The following is a 22,372-nucleotide window of genomic DNA, read 5'->3' as shown; positions in this document are numbered from 1 at the left end:
AAAGAAAATGCATTGACTTTGTAGTCTTTATTCTCCTAGCTGCACTTAGGGTATATCCAGAAGGAAGAGGAAATGCAAAGAGGAAGATGTAATAGTTCTTCTTCTCCAGCTAGGTGCACTTGAGGTTGTTCATAAATGTAAAATTATGTCAGGTTTCTAACATGGGACACTGCACACGGTTGTCTGACCTGATGAACCATCCCATTTGCAAGTATAGATTATTATTATTTCTTGTGGTATTTGGATGTTTTCCATCTCATTTATGAACAACTCAACCTGATAGTAGATTCCAATAAATGCCTTTCAGGGCTCAGGAATGAATTGATGTCCTAGTTAAGAAATGAGACTTAATAATGGAGACTGAGGCGGTTTGTATTAAATTATATGCCATGAAGTGTTCATTTTAGCTTTAAACTAATTATGACTGTACCACCATGAAGTACAGAATGAAAAAATATATTTATATATATATATATTATATATATATATATATGGGGGGAACAGAGAATGAATATCTGATTCTTTTGAATGCTTGTGGAAATCTTTGAAATAGTGCAGGGCATACCACAAAATAGCCTTTAGAACAAATACCCAATTTTACAGTTCATAGGACAACATCAAACATTAGTAAGTCTAAATATGATGAATAGAATTTTTGTTATGTAAATTTTGCTAGAACAGTCTATTTTCTTGCACCCCTCAAGTTAACCTCTTAAAAAAATGAATGTATAGTTTCTACCGAAAGAGTATCAGAGAGAATCTCTCTGGTCTATAGTGTTAAAATATTGTTCACAAATCCTGATTAGTTAAGGGCATACATTATGAAACTTACAGAATAAAACTTATTGTACATCTCTTTCTTAAATTCATATCTTTACACATTTTCAACCGGCTCCCCAAGTCTGATAAAGAAGGATTAAAAGGTAGAAAAAAGGAAATGTATTAGTTGGGTGGCCAAGAAGCTTCCTTTGTAATGTTGAGAGACTTCCGCTTTCTGAATTTCACTGGTTCTCTAAGGTAAAAGAGTTAAATGGTACCCTTGTTCACCAAGGAAAGTGATCCAAACTCTATATCTAGTGCAGATATTTCCTTTGCATTATTTAGTCTTCTCTGGAGAGAAAATACAGTTTCCCCTTCCTCTTTCTCTTCACATTTACTCTTTTCAATCCAAAATAAGAGACACAGAAAGCAAATCACAGCCAGTTTGGCATCTTCTCAGTGCTACTAGTATAGGCACATACACATACACAGTCTGAGCAAGGTAATAAAGAACCCTGTCAGGTCCACTTGGAACATGGCCTTGCTACTTGGATTAGCTCCTTTAAGCCTGAAAATAACTTTCCTGGTCATGGAAGAACTGGATGCATCTTTTAACTTATGAAATAGAAGTTGAACTTGAAAACTCTCTTTAAAAAATCCTGGTTTTGCAGGACAGCTACATAATGAATGTATATATTAAGACTTTGTAGCTGAATTGCACATGAAATCAGATTGCCAACTTCTTGACTTTCAACGTTAGACATTTATCCTTAAGTTGTGAGCGATATATGTAGCATGCTGTGAAACGTCTATTATAGTTCTTTAATTCATCAGTATTAATACAGAATTATCTTTTGCGTTTCTTGGTACTTTTTATTCAGTGTAATCAGAAGCTGTGATGTTTTGCCTTTGTAGTCCTGTGCTTTGTTACTGTAATTTTTTTTTTTTTTACGAAGCACGTGACTGGACTAATGTAAGGCAGATGACGTGATCTTTAAGACTGCTATATATATCAGTCTCTTACTCTATAAGGTTTTAAATTAGAATAAGCTTTTATCAAATAGATAATTGATGCAATTTAAGATTCACACAAGTTTCAGGGTCAAATGGCGGTCTTATAGTTTCAATTCTGAAAATAGCAAACTTAATAAACAGCCACTTTAAACTTGTTCTGGCAAACCAGACCCTGCTGTAGATATAGTCTAAGGTAGTTAACCATATAAGCCTTTTCAACTCTTAATGCCCTCCACATGAGTAAGCAGTTAAGAAGGTTCTAGAACCCATGAAAGCTTTTGTATGTATTACTAGGTTTTGTTTTTCTTATGTTGCTGATTTTACAGTTCTGACTAAAGCTGACCTAAATGGATCAGTTTATGTGTAATATTCTAGTGCTTTAATGCCTCTTTTTTTTTTTTTGGAGGGATGGGTAATATTATTTGGACAGATGCAGAAGGAACTGTTAGTGAGTCAAGACAAACACATTTGAAATAAAGGAACTGTGTATTAACATGTTAACAATTCATAACTGCACTTTTTATGACATTTTGAAAATCTATTTATAGGTACAGAACAATGGGTTTTGTTAAACTGTATCACATTTATACTTGCAGAAATTTATTTCATTGTTATTAGTAGGAATTTTATTGGTTCAATAAAATTGGCAAAACTGAACACCAATCATTTGCCTACTTTGTTTATATTGGAGTAGCATTCTCACTTGGTTTATTTCTGCTTGATTATTGAGACATGTATTCTTAAAGATATCACAAATATAGGAGTCATTATTTTCACTATTTTTTTCCTAACCCAGTTTCCTGGTGATATTTCTTAGCACTCAATATTCTATTTGTGGAATATTGCAATAGTGTAAGTTGTGCAAAATGTATAGTCATTGTTACCTTTTAAAATAATTGTGATCTTAGCAAGAGACAAATTAACTTTATTATTGTCTCTTGTTAACCAAAGCCATAATTAGAATGAGGAAAGGGGCATCGGACATAAGGTTGGGGCCTGGATTTAAAAACCCAGTTTTTTTCATATTCTACTAGCTTTGCAGCCTTGAAAGTAAATTAATCTCTATGATCTTTGATTTCTGCATTACATTCTATCAGGAGTAATACCTTCTTGAGATGGTTGTTTAAGAATTAGGTGATGTGTACTAATGTATTTGAAATACACAGCACCATAATGAATTTGAATGGATAAACAAGCCCAGAGAATACTGTTACTCTTTGATATAAAGTAGAAAAAAATTAATGGAGAGAGGAAGATGATATATGTGTAATTTGAAGTGGTGATAAGACTTCTAAGTAGGCATGTAAAATCGGCTTTTGGAAAGCTATAAGGGATGTGCAGTCGTTTGTGCAAGTTTTCTAAGGAAGGACTTGACTTTTCATTTATCTTAATTCACATGTTATGTAAAAATTCATACCAAAGGCAAGATCTCTTCCTTTGTGCCGTGTGTCTAGCTGTAATGGGAGATGAGTGGAAACCAGCTGCTTGCTGATTAGAGTCTATCTTTTGGCTAGGGGTGGTGGCTTATGCCTGTAATCCTAGCACTTTGAGAGGCCGAGGCAGGAGGATCTGCACCTAGGAGTTCAAGACCAGCCTGGGCAACACAGTGAGACCCTGTCTCCCAAAAAAACAAAAGTCTTTTTTTCAATAATATGCAACCCCAGGGGGAGACAAAGGACAGGGTCTATCAGGTCAAACTCAGCTAACAACTCAGTCTTTCTATAAGTTCTCCCCCAATTCAAAATCAGGCTCTTGACACTAGTTTCCCCATGAATTTATTAACAACTTTGAGCCATTTTTTAAAGTAAAATAATACTTCATGTTTATGTGTGTACTTTGTCCTTTCACGTACACAATTTCATTTAATCCTCACACCTTTGTGAAGAACAAATCCTCACAATAATTTTGCAGTGACGGTTTCTTCCTTTTATAGATGAGGAAATTAAGTCATAGAAAGCTTTATTTGCATAAGAGTTGGTACAGTTTTTAGAACTGACACAGTGGAGATTCGAATTCCAGTCTTTCTGACATTTTTTTTCTACTGAACTTCACTACCTTAATTCAGCTTAAGTTTCTTGTTGAATGATACAAATGACCATGCTATCTGCCTGACATCTTACTGAAAAGCAAATGGATGATCCATGCTCCAGACAAGGTTAGATAACTTTCCTTTCTGGCTTACTTGCAACAATTTTAATTTTAAAAAATAGATTTTTTTCCCCTCCAGTCCTAAACGGGTTTTTGATTCAAAAGATGGTCCCTGAGGGGAAGGTTCACAGACCAAGAGATAAAAATCAGCACCTGTGAATTTAAAGGCTAAAAATTCTAAGAGAACAATGGACCTGATCCTAAAGAAGACTCAGGAACTTAAAACTGTGTTGCATTTCTATTTTAGGAACATTCTACTGTATGGCAAGAATTAGGAATTCAAGTCATGGTTTTTAATGCATGTAACTTTCTAATATGGGCTTCCCTTGCTGTGGACTTAGAACATCTCAGAACATGTCTCTTCTCCCATAATCTCACATACTTGACATGTTTCAAAACACAAATGAGCCCAAAACCTTCCCATAAAACTCTTTAAAAGGAATTTGAGGCAAGAAATTTTTTTTTCTTTTTTTTAGATGCAGAATCACTCTGTTGCCCAGACTGGAGTGGGGTAGCCCAATCTCGGCTCACCATGACCTCCACCTCGCGGGTTCAAGTAATTCTCCCACCTCAGCCTCCCAAGTAGCTGGGACTATAGGCACTGCCACCACGCCCAGCTAATTTTTGTATTTTTAGTAGAGACAGGGTTTCGCCATGTTGGCCAGGCTGGTCTCGAACTTCTGACCCCAGGCGATTCACTCACCTTGGCCTCCCAAAGTGCTGGGATTACAGGCGTAAGCCACGGCACCCAGCCTTGGCAAGAATTCTTAATACTCCTTCCTACACAGGCATGCTCCTAAAATAAACATGAACAAATCCGTCATCTTCACATCAAGATGAAATTCAGGAAAACTCTCCTGGTTACAGCACTTTTCAGCACACATTGACTCTACTAGCTAAGAGGCATGTGGTGCACACCTCTTCTACACCCCTTCACAGTCACCTTGCCCATCTCTAACTTCAGCGCTGGTGTGGTGGCAACCAATTCTCTGCAAACTTTTGCCCAATTTTCACTGATACTTCTCTCGTGGTCCTGGACTGCTTGCTTCTGGCCTCCTGCCTCGGGGCTTCCCTGAGTGCTTTTGGTAGAATGCCAGAGGGTACTGCCTTTCCACTAAGTACGAACAACCAAAAGTGCAAGAAGTTAACTCGGGTTAACCTTTAACTGGGCTTCCTTTCATTCCCCAAGCCACAGTTTTGAAATGTAGAGGACTTGGTGGGATAGAGCACCAGTTCAACTCTATCAGTTGTCCCTCCTTTCCTATTTCACTCCTTCACTCCTACCCGCCTCTTTCAACCCAGTGGCAAGTAAACCTTGGTCTCAGGCTTTATTTCCAGGGGGAAGCCAGGCTAAGACAAGGCAGCACACACAGCGTAGGGGTTTAGAAAGTAGTTCCTAAAATAAATTCAGATCTCAACTCCAGTAATGCTAATTATCTGCCTTTGAACAAGTTACTTAATCTTGTGGTTCTTCAGTTTCCTCATCTGTAAAATGCAGAGAAAAGCAATAAGAAGGAAGGCATAACTCTTGTCCTTAAGAAGAGGGAAGCTCAGGGAGCAAAACTGTAACAGAGGCATTGGCTGGGCATTAAACAATATAGAAAATAAGAAGATAATGGCTTTGTAAACGGGGTCATAAAAAAGCCATCATTTATCAAGGACCTTGTAAATGTTAGAAACTTTTAATACAGTATTTTTATTATAACCATCCTGGAGGTGGATATTATCCCCATCTTAGAGAGTTAAGAAAAATAGGCTTAGCAAAATTAAGCACCATGTCTAAGTCTAACAGTAAGTGAATGATAAAACTGTTCTCAGATTTGTCGGAATTTACTTGCTATTTTTTACCTCTCTTTGCAACATAAAGAGGAAACAAGCACACTTTTGTTTGGGGTTATCAGTGAAGGATTTTTTAAGCAGAAGGCCATATTTAAGCAGACACTGTGTGAGTGTTAAGATTTGGATTTGCAGAGACTGAGGAACATCATGTTGAAGGTAAAAGAGACAGAGGAAACAAAAATCCAGAGTGTGGTGTTCAGGCCATATGTGTGGTACTTCACGTACAAGATGAATTTGGAAAGTATAGTTTGGTCAAACAGTGCAGTGACTAAAGGTTACAGGCTAAGCTATTTGTATTTCTTCACTTAGAAAAGGAAGTGAAAGCCAGATTGAGGCAGATTTTAAAAGGAGCCATTTTCAATGAGTTTTTAGCACAATGATTTGTCCCACTTTGAAAAAACAGCATCTCCTTGGCAATCAGAGACTGTCTAGAATTTCAGGGCAGCATAAAAACAGGATATTCAAGGTAACCATAAGGCATTCTTTGAGTATGTAGGAATTTTCTGAATATCTTGAATAATTTCCTGAATACATTACACATCCCCCTTGATGTACATCATTGATAAAGTATAAGATACTCAAAGCAAACTGTTGACATGCAAGGCCTTACCTTCCCAGGTATGTGCACACAAACTCTTTTGATACCTGGGAGCAATATAATAACCTTCAGAATTTGATGCCTTGTAACCTGTTAGGTAAACAGGTAAAGCTTGGGTAATGGATGTTGTTGATTGTTTACATAACTGGCCCCAGTGGATGTAGCTGATTGTTTGCATAAATCCATACTCACACATTTTGGAATGTGACTTTACAAGTTCTTCCATCAAGAGGTAAAGTCTATTTCTCCAATCTTGAATCTGGGCTCATCCTGTGACTTGAATTGGCCAATAGAATGCAGCAGAAGTGACATTGTATATGCTGCAGACCTAGGCTTTAAGAGACTGCATGCTTCTCTCTTTCTGGATCCTGCCATGCCTGGGCTAGTCTGCTGGAGAATGAGCCACCTGGAGCAAGCTCAGTTGTCCCAGATGCTCTGGCTAAGGCTCAACACACGTGAAAAAACCCATCCAAGAACAGTAAAGTCAACTAGCTTACCTAGAACTGACTGCAAACTCATGGAGGTACCCCATCAAACCCAGTTAGACCAGCAGAATCACCCAGTCAATCCACTGACTCATGAGCAAAATTTGATATTGACTGTTGTGCACCATTGAGGTTTTCTGGTTGTATGTTACAAAGTACAGCATTGTTGTAGCAATAGATAACTGACAGAATGTAAATGCTGGAGGTGGCCAGTGCTTTATCCATAGAGAATCTAGATTGGAAAATTTCTTCTTTATATCACAGTCTATTAAGGATAGCCTTGGATGGTCTTGGGGATTTTTACTTATATCACTAAACCAGAGTCACTATAGTCGGTAACTTAATAATCAGTCCTTTGCTCATCTCTGCCCTCAGAATGTTCACCTTTGTGGAGTTGTGTGCACTTGAAAGTGTGGCATATGGGTTATGTAATATTTTTTGAAATTACACTCTTACCTATAATTGGCAGTGAGAATGCTTGTCTAGTATTTTAGATATTTCTTGAATGCATGAATCCCATGTGACATACAATATTCCATCAAAATAAGATCTAGTAGAATTTCTTAAAAATGAAACAGCCTATGGTAGATTACATTCTAAGCTGTGATTATCAGACCTCTATCTGAGCATCAAAATCTAAAGGAAATCTTGTTAAAAATAGACATTCCTGGAAACCACCGTGACTTGCTGTATCAGAATGGGAGGTGAGGGGCTCATAAAATGTCCTGTTTTACAAGATCCCCACACAATGTTTATTCACTCAGCACCACACCAGTCTGCTTTTGGAAACCATATGTCTTTTGGGAGCAGGCTCTCTCTTTGACAACATTATTCACAGAGTTATACAGCCTTAAATCCACCTTGACTGCCTACACGCCCTGTGTTCCATATATAACTGGGAAACTGACAGAGTTTCATGATGTTATTAAAGGAGCAAATCACATAGAATTCAGAAGACGCGACATCAAAGATGGGTTTCCCAAGGTGAAAACAACTCCCCATTACAAACCTGTTAGAAACTGCTTTTGAAATGGAAGTTACCGAAATGGAATTTCTCAAACGGCAAAAAACACCCTTAATACTCTTGATACACATTTCTGAATTGCTTTTCAGAAAGATTGTGCCAATTTACACCAATGTGCATGAAATGCCCCTCCCCATGGTCAAGAGCACTTCAGATAAATTGCATCTCCTTCATGAATTTAGACAGTGCTGGCCGTGGTGAGATGCGAGAGAAATACTCTGTGAATGGACCAACGACTCAGTGAGGGGCAAGGCCCAGACAGCCATGGGACTTCTGAGCAAGAGAGAAGGACCCTTCTTACCCCTTGATTGAAGTGGAGATTCTGGGTAGTGTTCAAGAGAAGTGTGGCTGTCCAACCTGGCCAGGGCGCAGCAGCACTTACATCTCCAGTTGTGGCCCAGAGTTGGGTGATGCCTCTTGTAGAGTAATCTCTGACAGAAGCAGCTCGTCTAGGCTGAGGCCAGAAGCTATCCCTGGGGAGGGCCCCCAGATGGGGTACACGGAATGACTGAGAGAGTAAGAGGTAAAAAGGAGTGGGGCCAAGTTAGGAGTTTCAAAAGACCTTTACTCTAACTTCAGGCATCAGTCATATCAGCGAAGGAGCCAAGTTAGTCCTTATGCCCTTGCATTCAGCTTCCTGGTGCTGTTATGATGCCTCTAACTGCTCAGGACTGGGCCCACCCAGCTTTTCCAAAAGGAACATGCCCTTTCTTGTCTGAAAATGGTAGATTCTAACTGACTTCTTCCATCGAGTGAGCATCTTCTCTCTCTAAAACAGGATTCTGTAAATAGAACTACTCAGTGCTGGCCGTCACCCCAAAAGGATTCATTCCAGAGGTGGCAATGTGTTCCCAAAGTGAAATGATGGCACATTAAGGATTTGCAAAAGTGGTGATCCCAAATCCATTTTGTGAACTTTACTTCAACCCCACTCCTGGCTATGAAAGAGTAGAGGTTGAAGAGGCAAAAATAGAGGGTTTGTTTTAGAAAGGGCTATGCTTTGAGTTCCAGCTCCCTTCAAAGAGTTCATTCTGAGGCATTTGTACAAATCTTGTGGAGTTTAAGGAACAATATAGACTGGCATTCAATTCCAATCTAAAAGAAAGCATTCTTTTTTTTAGATTGCTTTATAAAAAAAAAGATAGGCATGCAAACCCATATAGGCATGCAAACCCAAGAGAGAGGACAGCCACAAGAACAATTGCCCTTCCAGTATTTGGCACGGCAAGGATATATGAGCTCTCTGTAGGTCAAGAGAAGACCTTGGAAGGTAATCAGGCTGGAGCTGTCTTGAAGGAATACTGTCCAAGAGGGCAGCTTGCCAGAGTGAGGTGCCTCCCAACACAAAGGCCAGAGACTGGGGGATCATACGAGCTCAGCCAGAGAGTGCATTGCGGAAGTCAGCCTACTGTATGGTCTGGGCTACAAAGCCTTTAAAGCTAACACAAACAAAGTACGTTGGCTTTTTTTTTTTTTTTTTTTTAGATGGAGTCTTGTTCTGTCACTATGTTGACACCATATTAACCACGTTGATTCAGGCTGGAGGGCAGTGGTGCAATCTCAGCTCACTGCAACCTCTGTCTCCTGCATTCAAACAATTCTCCTGCCTCAGCCTCCTGAGTAGGTGGGACTACAGGTGCACACCACCATGCCCAGCTAATTTTTGTATTTTTAGCAGAGACGGGGTTTCACCATGTTGGCCACGCTGGAATCAAACTCCTGACCTCAAGTGATCTGCCCATCTCAGCCTCCCAAAGTGCTGGGATTACAGGCATGAGCCACCACGCCCAGCTGGATGTTGGCTTCTATTGTAAGAGCAATGGAGGCTGTCAGAGAATTTTGCATTGTGTGTATGTGTGTGTGTGTCTGTGTGTGTGTATGTGTGTGTGTTGGTGGGGGGGTTGTTACGATGGTGAAATGATCAGATTTGCATTTCAAGGATGCTCTGGCTGGAGCATAAATAATGGAGGGGAACAAGAACAGAAGCAGGAAGACTCATTAATAAGCTAGTCAGGTGAAAAGAGCAGGCAGTGAAGACTACAGCATGAACTGCAGAGATGGGGAGCGGTAGGTGGATTCGAGCAATAGATAAAAATCAACAAGTCTAAGTGATTGGCTTGCGGGGAGGGTAAACAATAAGGACGCATCAGGATGACTTCTTGGTTTCCATCTTGCCCATACTGGTGCCTGATGGAGCCATTTACTCAGAGAACACGGGGAAGGGGCCAAGTTCTAGGAAAAAAATCATGTGCATTGCCTTGCTAACTTGGGAATCTGAGCTGCCTTTGAGATATACAAAGATGTCAGGTAGACTAATTGAAGCTTTATACCTGGGCGAGCATTTAGGAAAAAGCGAGAGATAAAGGTAACCTAAGAGCCTTGAGGAACTCCAACGCTTAAAGGCCAGGAAGAGGAGAAGACACTAGAGGGGATGAAGGAGAGAGAAGAGGAACTGTCAGAGTTGCAGGAAAAAAGGCCATGTGCCAGCCACGCCAGTCCTCAATGCTGGCTACAACAGGAAATAAAATGGATGTGACCCCTGCCATATGGCGCTCACAGGGGAGTGAGAAGGTGGATAGTAATCAAGAAAACCACAAAATTATAAAACTACAAATTGTAGTCAGCGTTATAAAGGGAAACAGAATAAAAGTGAATTGTGGGCTAGGCGCAGTGGCTCATGCCTGTAATCCCAGCACTTTGGGAGGCCGAGGTGAGCAGATCACCTGAGGTCAGGAGTTTGAGACCAGCCTGACCAACATGGTGAAACCCCATCTCTACTAAAAACACAAAAATTAGCCGGGCGTGGTGATGCACGCCTGTAATCCAAGCTACTTGGGAGGCTGAGGCAGGAGAATCTCTGGAACCTGGGAGGCGGAGGTTGCAGTGAGCCAAGATTGCGCCACCGTACTCCAGCCTGGGTGACAGAACAAGACTCCATCTTAAAAAAGAAAAAAAAAAGTGAATTGTGTGGTAGGAAAGAGCTCATCGTGGATCTGCATTAGGATGCTTATGGGCGGGAACTGTCCCCAGGGAAGTGTTTGGAGAAGGGAAATTGTCTGGCACCTGCTGTCTGCTTTCCCACTGTAGCCCAGTTCTTTTCTCCCCAGTTACTTCCCAGGAGGTGCCAGGGACCTAAAGACTAAGTGTCCTTGAGCAGTGAGTGTCTCTGAAAAGAAGGGAGTGAGGACCTTCAGAATGGACCCAGGACAAAAAAGCCCAGCTGACCATTAATGGGTTGGAAAGATGCTATCACAGGGCCTGGTCCCATTGGAAGATGTTTGGGCTTTTCTCCAAGGCCTGGTGACCTCCACCACCTGATCTGAGACTGCCCCTATAACAGCAAAGCCCTTGATCAAAGCAAAATGACCCAGAGAGTTTCAGGTATCGCACAGCTCTGCCAAGCAGATTTCAAAGAAATGCGAACTGAGGTTATCATGGGGATTTTGTGCTAAAGGAACCAGGGTATCAGGTGGCCATGCCTTCTCAGGACCTGAGCCTTGGGGATACCGCACAAGTTCCCTATCCAGGCTTTCTGAAATACACTCCAGCCTAAGGGCATATTTATTCACCCAAGGTCCGTGTCAGATTCCTTTATTAGGTTCTTTTATTTCTCTAAAAATAAACAGTGCAGTGTAATTCATATACAGTCCCATTTAACAAGGCAAATGGAAAGAGCTGTTTTAAAGCAGCAGCCATAGGCATTGTGAGAAAGCACAAAGTCAAGGTGCGGGGCTCTGGAGTCAGACACACCCTGGCTCAACTTCCAGCTCTGCCCCCTACTAGTTCAGTGATGTTGAGATGGAGTCTTGCTTTGTCGCCCAGGCAGGAGTGCAGTGGCACGATCCCGGCTCACTGCAACCTCTCCCGAGTTCAAGCGATTCTCGTGCCTCAGCCTCCCAAGTAGCTGGGATTACAGGCGCCCACCACCACATCTGGCTAATTTTTATATTTTCAGTAGAGACAGGGTTTCGCCATGTTGTCCAGGCTGGTCTCGAACTCCTGACCTCGAGTGATCCGCCAGCTTCTGCCTCCCAAAGTGCTGGGATTACAGGCATGGGCCACCACACCCAGAAAATTACATAACTTTTTAATGCCTTCCTTCTTCATCTTTATGGGGATCATAGATTTATATGAATGAATTAATGACACGGAGTTTAAAGCCTTTCCCGGTCTAGCCTGAACTCACCTTTCCAGACTCAGCCTATGATTTTACTCCCTTCCCCCAAGCCACATGAGAGTCCCAGGCTGTAGCCACACTGACGTCTCTGCTACTCCTTCGAGCCATCACCTTCTCTCTTACCGACCACGCTTCCCACTGCCTGGGTTCCTTCACGCCACCCTTGTCAACTGAAATCCCACTCATCTTTCAGAGTGCAAAGTAAATGTCACCTTCTCTTTGAAGCATCCGCTGCCTCATCCAAGCAGTCAGCTGCACCTTGCTCTCTATGCCCGTATACTTCCTCTACATCTTCTCGATGATAGTAATAAACACTCAAAGTATGCACTAAGCTTAAGTACTTTAACTATTTTAACTCACTAAATCCCCACAGGAACCATATAACATAGATTTTATCACTCACCCCATTTTTAGGATGCAAAACATAATGCACAGAGAAGTTAAGTAACTTGCCCAATGCCACACAGCCCACAGCAGAGCCAGGGAACAAGCTAAGCCCTGTGATGACAGAGCTGGTGCTTCTAACCACAGTGCTACACTGTGTACTCCTTATTCCTTATCCACAGGGTGCGAAGTTCACTTCCCCCATCAGGTGGGAGAGCCAGGGATTGCATTTTCTTCATTTCTGCATCTTCAGATCATAGCACAGTACCTGGCACATAAGCTCTTGCAACTTTCTTCCTCTCACACACCAAAACTAAACTATTGAAGGAAAACCACTAATTCAGTAACATTTACCCATGTGTTCTGGTCTCCTCTTCTTTTTGGCCATAATTTCTGATTAAAAAATACTGCTCTGTAGTCCTGGCCAAGGGGCCTCATATAGTCTCTTTGAAGTTGATGAATAACAATGAACTTCTTCCAGTTCCTTCAATTAAAAAAGGAGAAGCCATTTTTTCCCATGAAGAAGTTTGAGGCCTAAGGGTAAAATAGAGACATGGATCTGTCGTGACACCTTGTTTTCCCATTGAAATGAAGAGAATCTGTTTATAAAGAAAAAAAAAAGAGTAAAAACAGAATTCAAAAGGCAACCGGGCTTCCAGAAGGGCCCTCCCTGGCCCAGCAGCTCCTGGAGGCAGTTGTGGAATCTGGAGTTGGAGGAAGTCTTGAAAAGAGAGCTCTTTGAAGGCACAGCTGGCTATAAACCAGTCCCGGAGCCCCAGCCCAGCTCAGCATATCTCAGCCAGAACATAGCTAGGCAGGCCAAGGAATCATAAGAAGGGGAGGATATTTTTAAAATCTTTGGCGTTAGCAAAACTGAAGGTTGCCTGACCAGTGCTTGTCTCTTTCTTTTTCCCAGCTCAGTGTCTAATTTGTGTATTTCCAGGATTCTGAACCTTTCCCCAGCAGATCAGGTCTGGGTGCAAATGGTCCCTAAGTCACCCATGTTCCTTAGGCTTTATCCCTCCTTAGAAACAAAAGGTGGAGCTTTGCCAAGATGAAATGGCATTCCATTCAAAGCTCCAAGTCTAGCTCAGTTCAATATGCTCATGAGGAGGACTTTGAAAGTGCTATGGATAATTTTCTAATAAGGCACAACTACCCAGCAGGACTGAGGCCAAAAAAAGAACCATCTTTCAAATGTAAGTTCTTATCAGCTCTGAAAAAAAAAAAAGATGTTATTTAAGCTAAAGTTTAAATTTGGGCTAAAGCCTCAGACTTGAAAAATGCTTGCAACCAGAATTGGGAGGTGACAGAGGTGAATGAAGGATAGGTGGGGGTGGGGGAAGCACTGGTTTGTGATTTTACTTCCAGTCTGCGGTCACTGAGTTCATGAGTGTGTACACTCTTGGACCTGTCAGTAAGAAAGTATATATTGAGCATGGATGTTATAGCAAAGCTCAATATAGCATTTGGAATCGTATGAGACAGGGTTGTTGCCCTTGAGTACTTCACCATCTCACTAAGGAAAGAGAAAACAAAAATAAGCAAAGATCTTTTTTGAGGACTTGGCATATGGTAGGGGCCTCTCAAAGTCACTTCCTGTATTCCCTTTCGGGTGTTGGAGAGAAAAATGATGTGACCACTAAAGATGTCCCTGGAACAGAGAGGAGCCAAAATTGACCATGGAAAGGGAAAGATCACTGTGGACTTGAGTGGCCTGTGAGACTGGCATGGTAAGAAGACAGCTATGGGTAAGGGAGGCCATCCATGATGAGCTGGTGGAGGAGAGATGGGAGGGCCCATGGTGGAGAGTGGTGAGAGTGAAGGGCAGAAAGCCCAATCAGGGACCTCCAATTCCAGGCCAAGTGGTTTGGTTGAGCCCAGGTTTCAGATTGGAAGCCAGACTCTCTGATGGCTATGGATCTGTGAGTGTGAGAGTGTGTGCGTGTGTGTGTGTGCGTGTTTCTTTTTTGCTTTTATTGGAGTTGATTATTTATGTTTAAAGTCCGAATTGGAATGTCTGGGGTCAGGGAACATGTGCTCTTCAGTTTTTAATTTAGCTTCAGGCCCCACTTACCCAATTAGTCACTTAATTTGTATGTGTATGTTACCTACCTGTAAAAATTTGAGCTTGAGTCCCCAGTCCTTAGGTAACAGAGAACTAATGGATATTTTTGGAATGATGGAAATGGTATTTCATGATTAACAGGGTTGCCAGATAAAATACAGAATGCACAGTTAAATTTGAATTTCAGATAAATAACAAATAATTTTTAATATAAGTATGTCCCATACAATAAAAATTATTCATTTTTAAAATTCAAATGTAACAATGTAACTGAGTATCTTGGCTTTTTGTTTTTGCTTTTTGCTAAATCTGGTAATCGGGCTCATGTGGCATATATAAAATTAATGGGAAGAGAGAGAAATGAGATTAAATGAGGAGGTTGTACAATAGTCTCAGAAAGACATGGATAATCCATTCCTTTAACGGGATGGATGACTGGATTGGAGGTGAGAGACATTCACAAAAAAGAATGAGCAGAGCATGCAGCTTGATTAAAGATGGGGAACAAAAGAAGAGAAGTAACCCCAGGGTTACAGAAACACAATTCACACTACAGCACTGCCGCTTAATTACACAAGATACTCCCAGCCTTGGTTTCCCTGTTACCACTTCTAATGTGTCATGAGGAGTAATGAAGATGCCTTATAAATGCTGCACAAATGTCAGTTGTTGTAATAAATGCCCCAGCCCCATTCTTTTCCACATACGCTATTACTAAAGCCATGTCTCTTCCATGCTGTCCTTGTCTAATTATTTTGAACACAAAGGTAAAATGCCCCTTTGTTCCATTTCCCTATTGTCCCACACAGCTCAAACTTGTACAGTTCCCTGTTCTCCACATGGGCACTTGCAAACACTCAGAGCTTCCTGTCCTTGGCAAATTCACTGACCTTTCCTCTGTTTTTTTCAGCAAGCCATTGGTAAAAATGTGTATTAGGACAGAGTTGGGGACACAATAAGCCAGAAACTCTGACCCTCCAGGTGGCCATTAGTCCATGCATAAACACCCTCTGCGTCCTAATGCACTATACCTGGACTTTGTTGCTCTGTGCCCACACATCAGACAGAGACCCCCCGTGCCGATAACATGAGGCGATGGACCCCGATACTGACCTACCCCTGCTACTTTCTAGCTCGGTGTCTTGCGGCACATGGTGTAACTTTTCCTGTAAGATAGTTTGTTATTTACTGTCCTTTTATTTCAATTGCTTTTTCCTTTCTTCAATGTCAATTGTATGACTAATTCTTACACTAAAAGTGCCTAAACCTTTTCTTTCTGGATTACAAATGATGGATGCATAAAATGCTCCCTCTGACCTGGCTTTCTTCAAGTCACCTTGCCCCTGCCCTCAGGGAGCTGAGCTTCTCATCTGTCTCCGGAACTCCTGCCAGAATGCTTCACCTTTCCTTGGCCTCTGTTGCCACCTGCAGGAGCATTTGGAGGAGGGTTCCCGGACCCTGGATGCCAGAGAGGGAAGCAATAGGCGGGTGAAATCTTGGGGTTCACCAGACAAAATCTCCTCACCTCTCTTGAGCTCAGGCTCCAATATTATGTATTTATTTATGTTTATTTATTTGAGGCAGAGTCTCACTATGCTGGCCAGACTGGCCTCTAACTCTTGAGCGCAAGCGATCACTGCCGCCCACCCGCCCACCGCCCCCACCTTAGCTTCCTGAGTAGCTGGGATTATAAGCGCGCACAATCATACCCGGCAAAGCTCCAATATTTAATCAGTTGAGTGACTTTGGGCAAATCATTCCTCTTAGCCTATTTCCTCATCTCTAAAAGAGTATTTGAAATCCATAAATTTGCTTTGATAGTGATTGTAAATGGGTCATTCATGTATGTATTCATGAAGCAAACAGCATGTTGGATAAAAATATATGAAAACATAAGAACCTTTTTGAGAGAAAAATCACAATCTTACGGGGGCACCAGTCAAACCCACAGGAAATTGTCAGTTTGTCTTGATAGACCTATGAACAAAGTGTCACATGGTCTAAGTCATGCCTCTTGTCGGGTGCAAGCAGGGAAAGCTTCACAACAGAGGTGACATATTAATTGGACTTGGAAAACCACATAGGAGTTCACCAGGGCTTGGAAGAACACACAGGAGTTCATAAGGCAGAGAGGAGGGGAAAGGACTTTCCAGAAAGGGGAGCAATAAGCCAAAATGTTTTCACCTGCAGACAGTTCCCAAAGAGTGACTGAACTCTTGTATCCTGCAGCAAGCAGGCTTTATAGGAGAGCAACGTAACGAGAGAGGAATGTTGCCAATGTCAAGGGAAGGAGTGGAGAGGCCTGGCCCTCGCAGGAGTCTAGTAGGGGGATGAAGAGGAGTTACCAGGCTGCGAAAAGAACACTGAACCAGGATGGGGAGGTCTGCTTCATGACCCAGGCTCTTCCAACCACTCACTATGGGACCTTGGCTAAGTTAACCACCCTCTCTATGCTTCGGTTTCCTCATGTGCAAGTGAAGATAATAATCCCCACCTCGCTGTGTTGTTGCCAGATAACACATGCCAAATCATTAACAGAGTGCCTGCCGCAGATGTGCTCAAATAGGTCAGCCAGTGGTGTTACTATTAGATATGCAGCTTCAGGGACTTATTTTGTCTCACCAAACCTACTTTCCTCGTCAATAAACTGAGAACAAGAGTGTCTGCCTTGCATGCATCAGAAACTGAAGATACAATCAAGTAATACAAGCTGCACAGAATGAGATAATGAAGCCTACACTTTAAAAATATACAAGGCGTCTACTAAACAGAAGGCAGTTTCACTTTCATTACCGTATTTAACTTTTTCTGACAACAACCTTATGAGGTAGGATTATAATGATGTTTGTTTTACATGTGATGAAAGTTGGGTTCCTTCATTTAATAGATGCTCTTTGAGCAGGTTCTGTGAACAAGACAAGACCATGGGAACTGTAGTTGAGAAGAGGAAACAGACTGCATGTACACGTTGGGGGAACCGGATCTCAGGGCTTCGCCCGGCTCTGTCTCTACTGACTCTCTAATGATCTCTCCAAGCTCGTGGCTTTCAGTCCCATGCCTGTATCATGGCAACCCATATTTCTATCTCCAGCCCAGCCCTCTCCAGACCTGCGTGTCTGCCCAATCAACTTCTTCACTTGTTTTTCTAATAAACACCTCAAGCCTAAAATATATAACATTAAGCTCTCTTTCCCCTCTACCCCAACATCTTCCAATCTCAGCCAGCAGCACCTCTGTTTTTCCAGCTACTTGGAGTCATCCCTGATTCCTGTCTTTTTCTCATACCCCCACAAACAATCAGAAAAAAAATCTTATACATATATATATTTGAGACAGCGTCTTGGTGTCTTGCACTGTCACCCCGGCTGGAGTGTAATGGTGCAATCTTGGCTCACTGCAACCTCTGCCTCTTGGGTTCACACAATTCTTTTGCCTCAGCCTCCTGAGTAGCTGGGATTACGGGTGCACACCACCACACCCGGCTAATTTTTTTTGTATTTTCAGTAGAGACAGGGTTTCACTATGTTGGCCAGACTGGTCTCGAACTCCTGACCTCATGATTCGCCTGCCTCGGCCTCCCAAAGTGCTGGGATTACAGGCGTGAGCCATCGCGCCCGGCCTTTTATCCTGCTTTCAAAAAACAAATCCAGAGTCTGAGTGCTTCTCTCTACCTCCAGCGCCACTCCATGGCCCGAGCTCTCTTTCACCTGGTTCACACCTGGATCGCGGCCTCCAGTTTGCACAGTGACCCCTACAGTCTATTCTCCAAACTGCAGCTGGCGTGGTCATGGTGAAAAGTAATGTCCATCTGCTGCTCAAAAACCCACGAATGGCACCCCCATTTCTTTCCCATTAAGGCCAAAGTCTAAAACATTTACAGAGTCTTATACGATCAGTTCCTATCTGCTTTCCTTATACTGGAGGCTGTGAAGCTCCTTAATATATAAACAGTTCTCAGGAGAAGGAATAAAAGGACAGCCACCTCGTCAGCAGAGCCAGTTCACACTCTGCTGAGACAAGACGAGCTGGGACCTTCTCCCCTAACCCTTACTGCATATGCGAGAGAAGCCAGACCTGCTGGATCGACTGGAAATGCCCAGTGCCTGAGACCGGGAGGAAAGAGAAGCCATGGGGAGGAAAAGACTGTAAACCTGGAAGACGACGAAGTCCCACCTCACCAGTTAGGCAGGGAGGAGAGAGAGGCCTAGGGCGCTCAGGAACTTGGAATAAGATTGCCCTCTGCGGGTGAAACTGTGAAATATCTCACAGTGGAGGAGCGCGGAGACTGTTCGCACAGCAGCCCAGCGAAAACGTCACCCGACTGGAGGTACGAACGCTTTGCAGACTGGGGGCGCCCAAGCGCATCCCAGACGCGAGGGCAAAGGTCCAGGAGGGCTGTGGGGCTCTCGGAAGTATCCGATCACCTTGAGAGGAGTCCGCCGGGTGTCCGAGCCTGATGTCACTGCACCTTCGATTCCTCCGACGCCCCTGCCCTTACTTCCCAGTCTTCCGGCAACTTCTCCCCTTTGGCCTCCCGTAGGCCTTGCCCCCAGGGAGGGGACGCGCTCCACAGGTGGATTCGCACGTGTGGACCCTCGGCAGCACTTTCTCGTGCAAATTAACAAGTGGCCCTCAGGGTGGAAGCACCGCCCAGCCTTTCCTGGGGAGGTCACCAGGGTAAGGCCGTTCAAGGTCTGCAGGCGCCCGGCGTTGCCGGGATCCTCCCCGCGCGCTGGTCTGGGGAGGCCAGGAGAGGGCGAACCCGTCCCCGACAAGCGGCCCTTCCGGGGGTGGGCTCTGACCTCACCGAGTGGTCAGCGGGTCCGGGAGCTCCAAAGGGTAGGGCAGAATTGGGTAGATGAGGGTGCATTTTTCTGGGAGGAGTCTAAGGCGTCGCTGACTCTGAAAGGCCCGCATCCGGAGAAAGGGAAAGAGCCCCCTCCCGGGAGGAAGGACGAGAGGCTGGCCCGCGGGAAGGAGCCCTGGCCGTCCCTCCAGGCCTAGGTTTACCTCTTTGATCTCACCCTCCCCGTGGCGGCGAGTGCCACCAAAGATGTGTGAGGCCAGCGGGTATCGGGAGAGAGCTGAGAGTCCGCGCCGGCGGGACCCCAGATTGGAGCCGCCGTCGTCCGACGGGCAGACCCTGCTGTAATAGCTCCCGGCAGGCCACGGGAGGCAGGTGGGGCCCGCCGCGAGTCCTAGTGAAAAACACCTTCCTCTTGATTCTCTCAAAGGAGCCCGAGCCCTGGGAAGGGACACCAAGGCACTCCCGGGACTCCGGAGAAGGACAACAGCCCCAACACAGAGTACTCGGCCATCCAACCGCCCTTACCCAAGCGGAGAATCTCTCTCCACCTCCGCCCTGCCGGGACTCAAAGTTGTTTGTCAGAGGAGCCGCCAGGTTTCCTTGTAGCTGGGCACGATATGCACTGTGCGCGCGGGCGCGCGCGCGCACACACACACACTCACACACACACACACAAGTATATATATTTTTCCAGTTGCCACTGCAGGACTGCCAGCTTTCGGAAATAAGCATCCGCTCCCTCTCCCGGGACTGGGCGTGGGGTTACCGAGAGGAGAGGAAGAGACCTTGCGTTTGCGCTGGGCCTGCTCGGTGCCAGGCCATCCCAGGCTTCTGTCTATCCTGGTTTCTGGTCTGTGCGTTGTGGGTAGCAGCATTGGCGTGTTGCGCCGGAGGGAGCAGGCTGAGCGAGGCTCCAGAAGGTGCGCAATAGCCGGAGAGGAAAGGGCGATGCTGTCACCTGGCCCCCTCCCTGAGACTCCATCCAGCCCAGAAAAAGGAGCTGCTTTCTCCCCCACCTACCCCAGGAGAAAATAAACGGTCGCTGGTATTTTCCTGCGTCTTTTAATTTTGACAGAACTGTTTTGGGTCGGCTATTGTGGGCCGGGATGGAGGTCTTCTCCTGCCAGGAGCAAACCTGCCCACACCCAGGCCGGCAGTGGAGTAAGCCTTGCCCCAGCCTGCCCTCCCGGGAAACAATGCCCCTTTGTCGCTCGCCCTCCCGGGGCTGATCCAGCCCCTCCCCTTAGCTTAGGGCTCCCTCCCGTTAGAGCATTCCAATGATAGCCACAAGTCACACTCTTCTTTGAGGTCTCTGCCTGAGAAGAAAACAAAGCAGCCCTCCTAATCACACGGAGGGAGTGGAACTTTTCCTGTCCTCTGACTATGTGCCAGCCTTGGCTCCTCCCTGAAGCCCTGTCGAGAGGGCTTATTAGGTCACTTATGTTTTGTACCTCGCGTGAAGTCCCACAATCAGTAGATTATAGAGGGGGGCACAAACCCAGCAAAGTCTGACATAGAGAAATTACACATACACACATACATACATACATACATACATAGTCTTTCCACCACCCAGGATTGAAAATTAATGCTGTTTTTGGCATTGTCCCTTATCCACCCAAGCCCTCCACAAGGCTGGCTGGCATTTGCTTGACTCTAGTTCTACCTTCCTCAGTAAATAACATCTTCCCACTCCATCTTTTTTCCCACTCTTTACCTGTCCCACCTCCTTGGTTGCTTGGTGGCACCAAGGGTCACAGTGAGACTGTTTTGGGGGACCTGGCCTCATATGCCCCCTGCCTCCTCGTTCAGTTCTGAGAGGACAGTGCCTGCCACTTGGGTGTGCCTCCAGGATGGTCCTTTTCTTTTAGACTTTGACTTGTTAATCCTCCCTCAATGCTCCTGCCAGAGTCTCAGTCCCACTGCCAGGACCCAGGCGGACTCTTCCCTCCCATCTGTTCTGCAGAAGGGCAGAACTTTAGGAGTGCTATGAATAATGGCATTTTCCCTTGATGAACTGTTGGCAGCACCGATAGGGGTCCACACAGGCTAGAGCCAGTCCTGGTTTGAGTGTGATCATTAAAGGCGCAGGGCAGTGGATGCTGGCTGTGAGGTCACTAAGGGACCATAGTCCTGGGACTTGGTTTCTCACTGTTTGGGTGCAGCAGGAGGGAACATGTGTTTTGGCAGCTTGCAGGGTGCTTTGGCAACATTTTAAAAATTATTGCCCCCCTTTCCTGATAAATGTGCCCAATTCCAGTTCCCCCTTCCCTCTTCCCTTCATTGTTTTTCTTCTCTTTCCTGTTTCTTCCCACATCCATGGGTTTTCAAGTGGTCCTTTGGCATCTCAATTTCCTCTTCCGAAAAGCTTAGGATTATAGTAATCCATAGGGTGGTAATACAAATTAAGTGACATAGCATGTATTTAATAAATTAGTTCCATCTCCTTACGTTTTCTCATTTTTTCCTCTTCCCGGTTGACTTCGAATTCTCCCTACTTTTGCTTCCGCCTGTTCACAGAGACTGGAGATGAGGCTGCATCAGGCAGAGACATAAGGGATGGAATCTGGGGAACGTATGGTTCCTTTATTTCATTTCACCCTCTTTGGACTCTACCCTTTGAAGATGACTATCATTATGAATAGCTGTTAACGTCTGATTAGTTAACTTTCTCCCACCACTGACCTCCATGAGTGACTAGCTCCTGAATTATTTACTTTTTGGAACTCATCATTGGGTATATGGTCACACAATTTGGAATCCTAGAGTAAAATATTCAATACTGTAGGTTGATTCCATTTGGGGCCATGTCTGAACTCAATGACATTAAAAATGTACCAGCCTGCTCTGAAGATTCGTCCGGCAGGTTATCTAGAGGGACTTGCAGCATTCGTCTTAGCGCTTTGTCTGGGCTAAGAGACCTGGCTTCACCTTTTGAGGATTGTATAGTAGTGAGGGCCCTGAACATCCTAGTCTTTTGCAGGAAAGAATCTTGTCGAGAGCCTAGACTGGCTGCCCTTACATGTCAGTGCTTTCTCCCCTCTGTGATACTCCCTCCCTTTACACTTC

General features: G+C 44.2%; 2 protein-coding genes across 3 annotated transcripts in view; both read left to right on the top strand.

Annotated features, from left to right (window-relative positions):
* The window catches only part of CWC15 (CWC15 spliceosome associated protein homolog), a 408,388-nt gene that overhangs the window by 172,578 nt on the left and 213,438 nt on the right, over positions 1–22,372 (top strand). The gene's annotated exons all lie outside the window — the stretch shown is intronic.
* Positions 15,584–20,477, top strand: LOC126936522 (uncharacterized). Its single transcript, XM_050759268.1, has 3 exons — positions 15,584–15,664; positions 18,766–19,173; positions 19,731–20,477. The coding sequence occupies exons 1-3, from the start codon at positions 15,584–15,586 to the stop codon at positions 20,232–20,234; spliced, it is 993 nt and encodes a 330-aa protein (XP_050615225.1). The 3' UTR covers positions 20,235–20,477.

The sequence above is a fragment of the Macaca thibetana genome, chromosome 14, assembly GCF_024542745.1.
Source record: "Macaca thibetana thibetana isolate TM-01 chromosome 14, ASM2454274v1, whole genome shotgun sequence".
NCBI lineage: Eukaryota > Metazoa > Chordata > Mammalia > Primates > Cercopithecidae > Macaca > Macaca thibetana.
This window is presented reverse-complemented; position numbering and strand designations above follow the sequence as displayed.

What these genes read in the sequence shown, in the direction of transcription:
- LOC126936522 (XM_050759268.1), top strand. Translation starts at nt 15,584, where the DNA reads ATGAGGCGATGGACCCCGATACTGACCTACCCCTGCTACTTTCTAGCT. An exon ending in CACATGGTGTAACTTTTCCT is followed by an intron (nt 15,665 to 18,765) that starts GTAAGATAGTTT and finishes AATATCTCACAG; the next exon opens with TGGAGGAGCGCGGAGACTGT. An exon ending in TTCCTGGGGAGGTCACCAGG is followed by an intron (nt 19,174 to 19,730) that starts GTAAGGCCGTTC and finishes ATTCTCTCAAAG; the next exon opens with GAGCCCGAGCCCTGGGAAGG.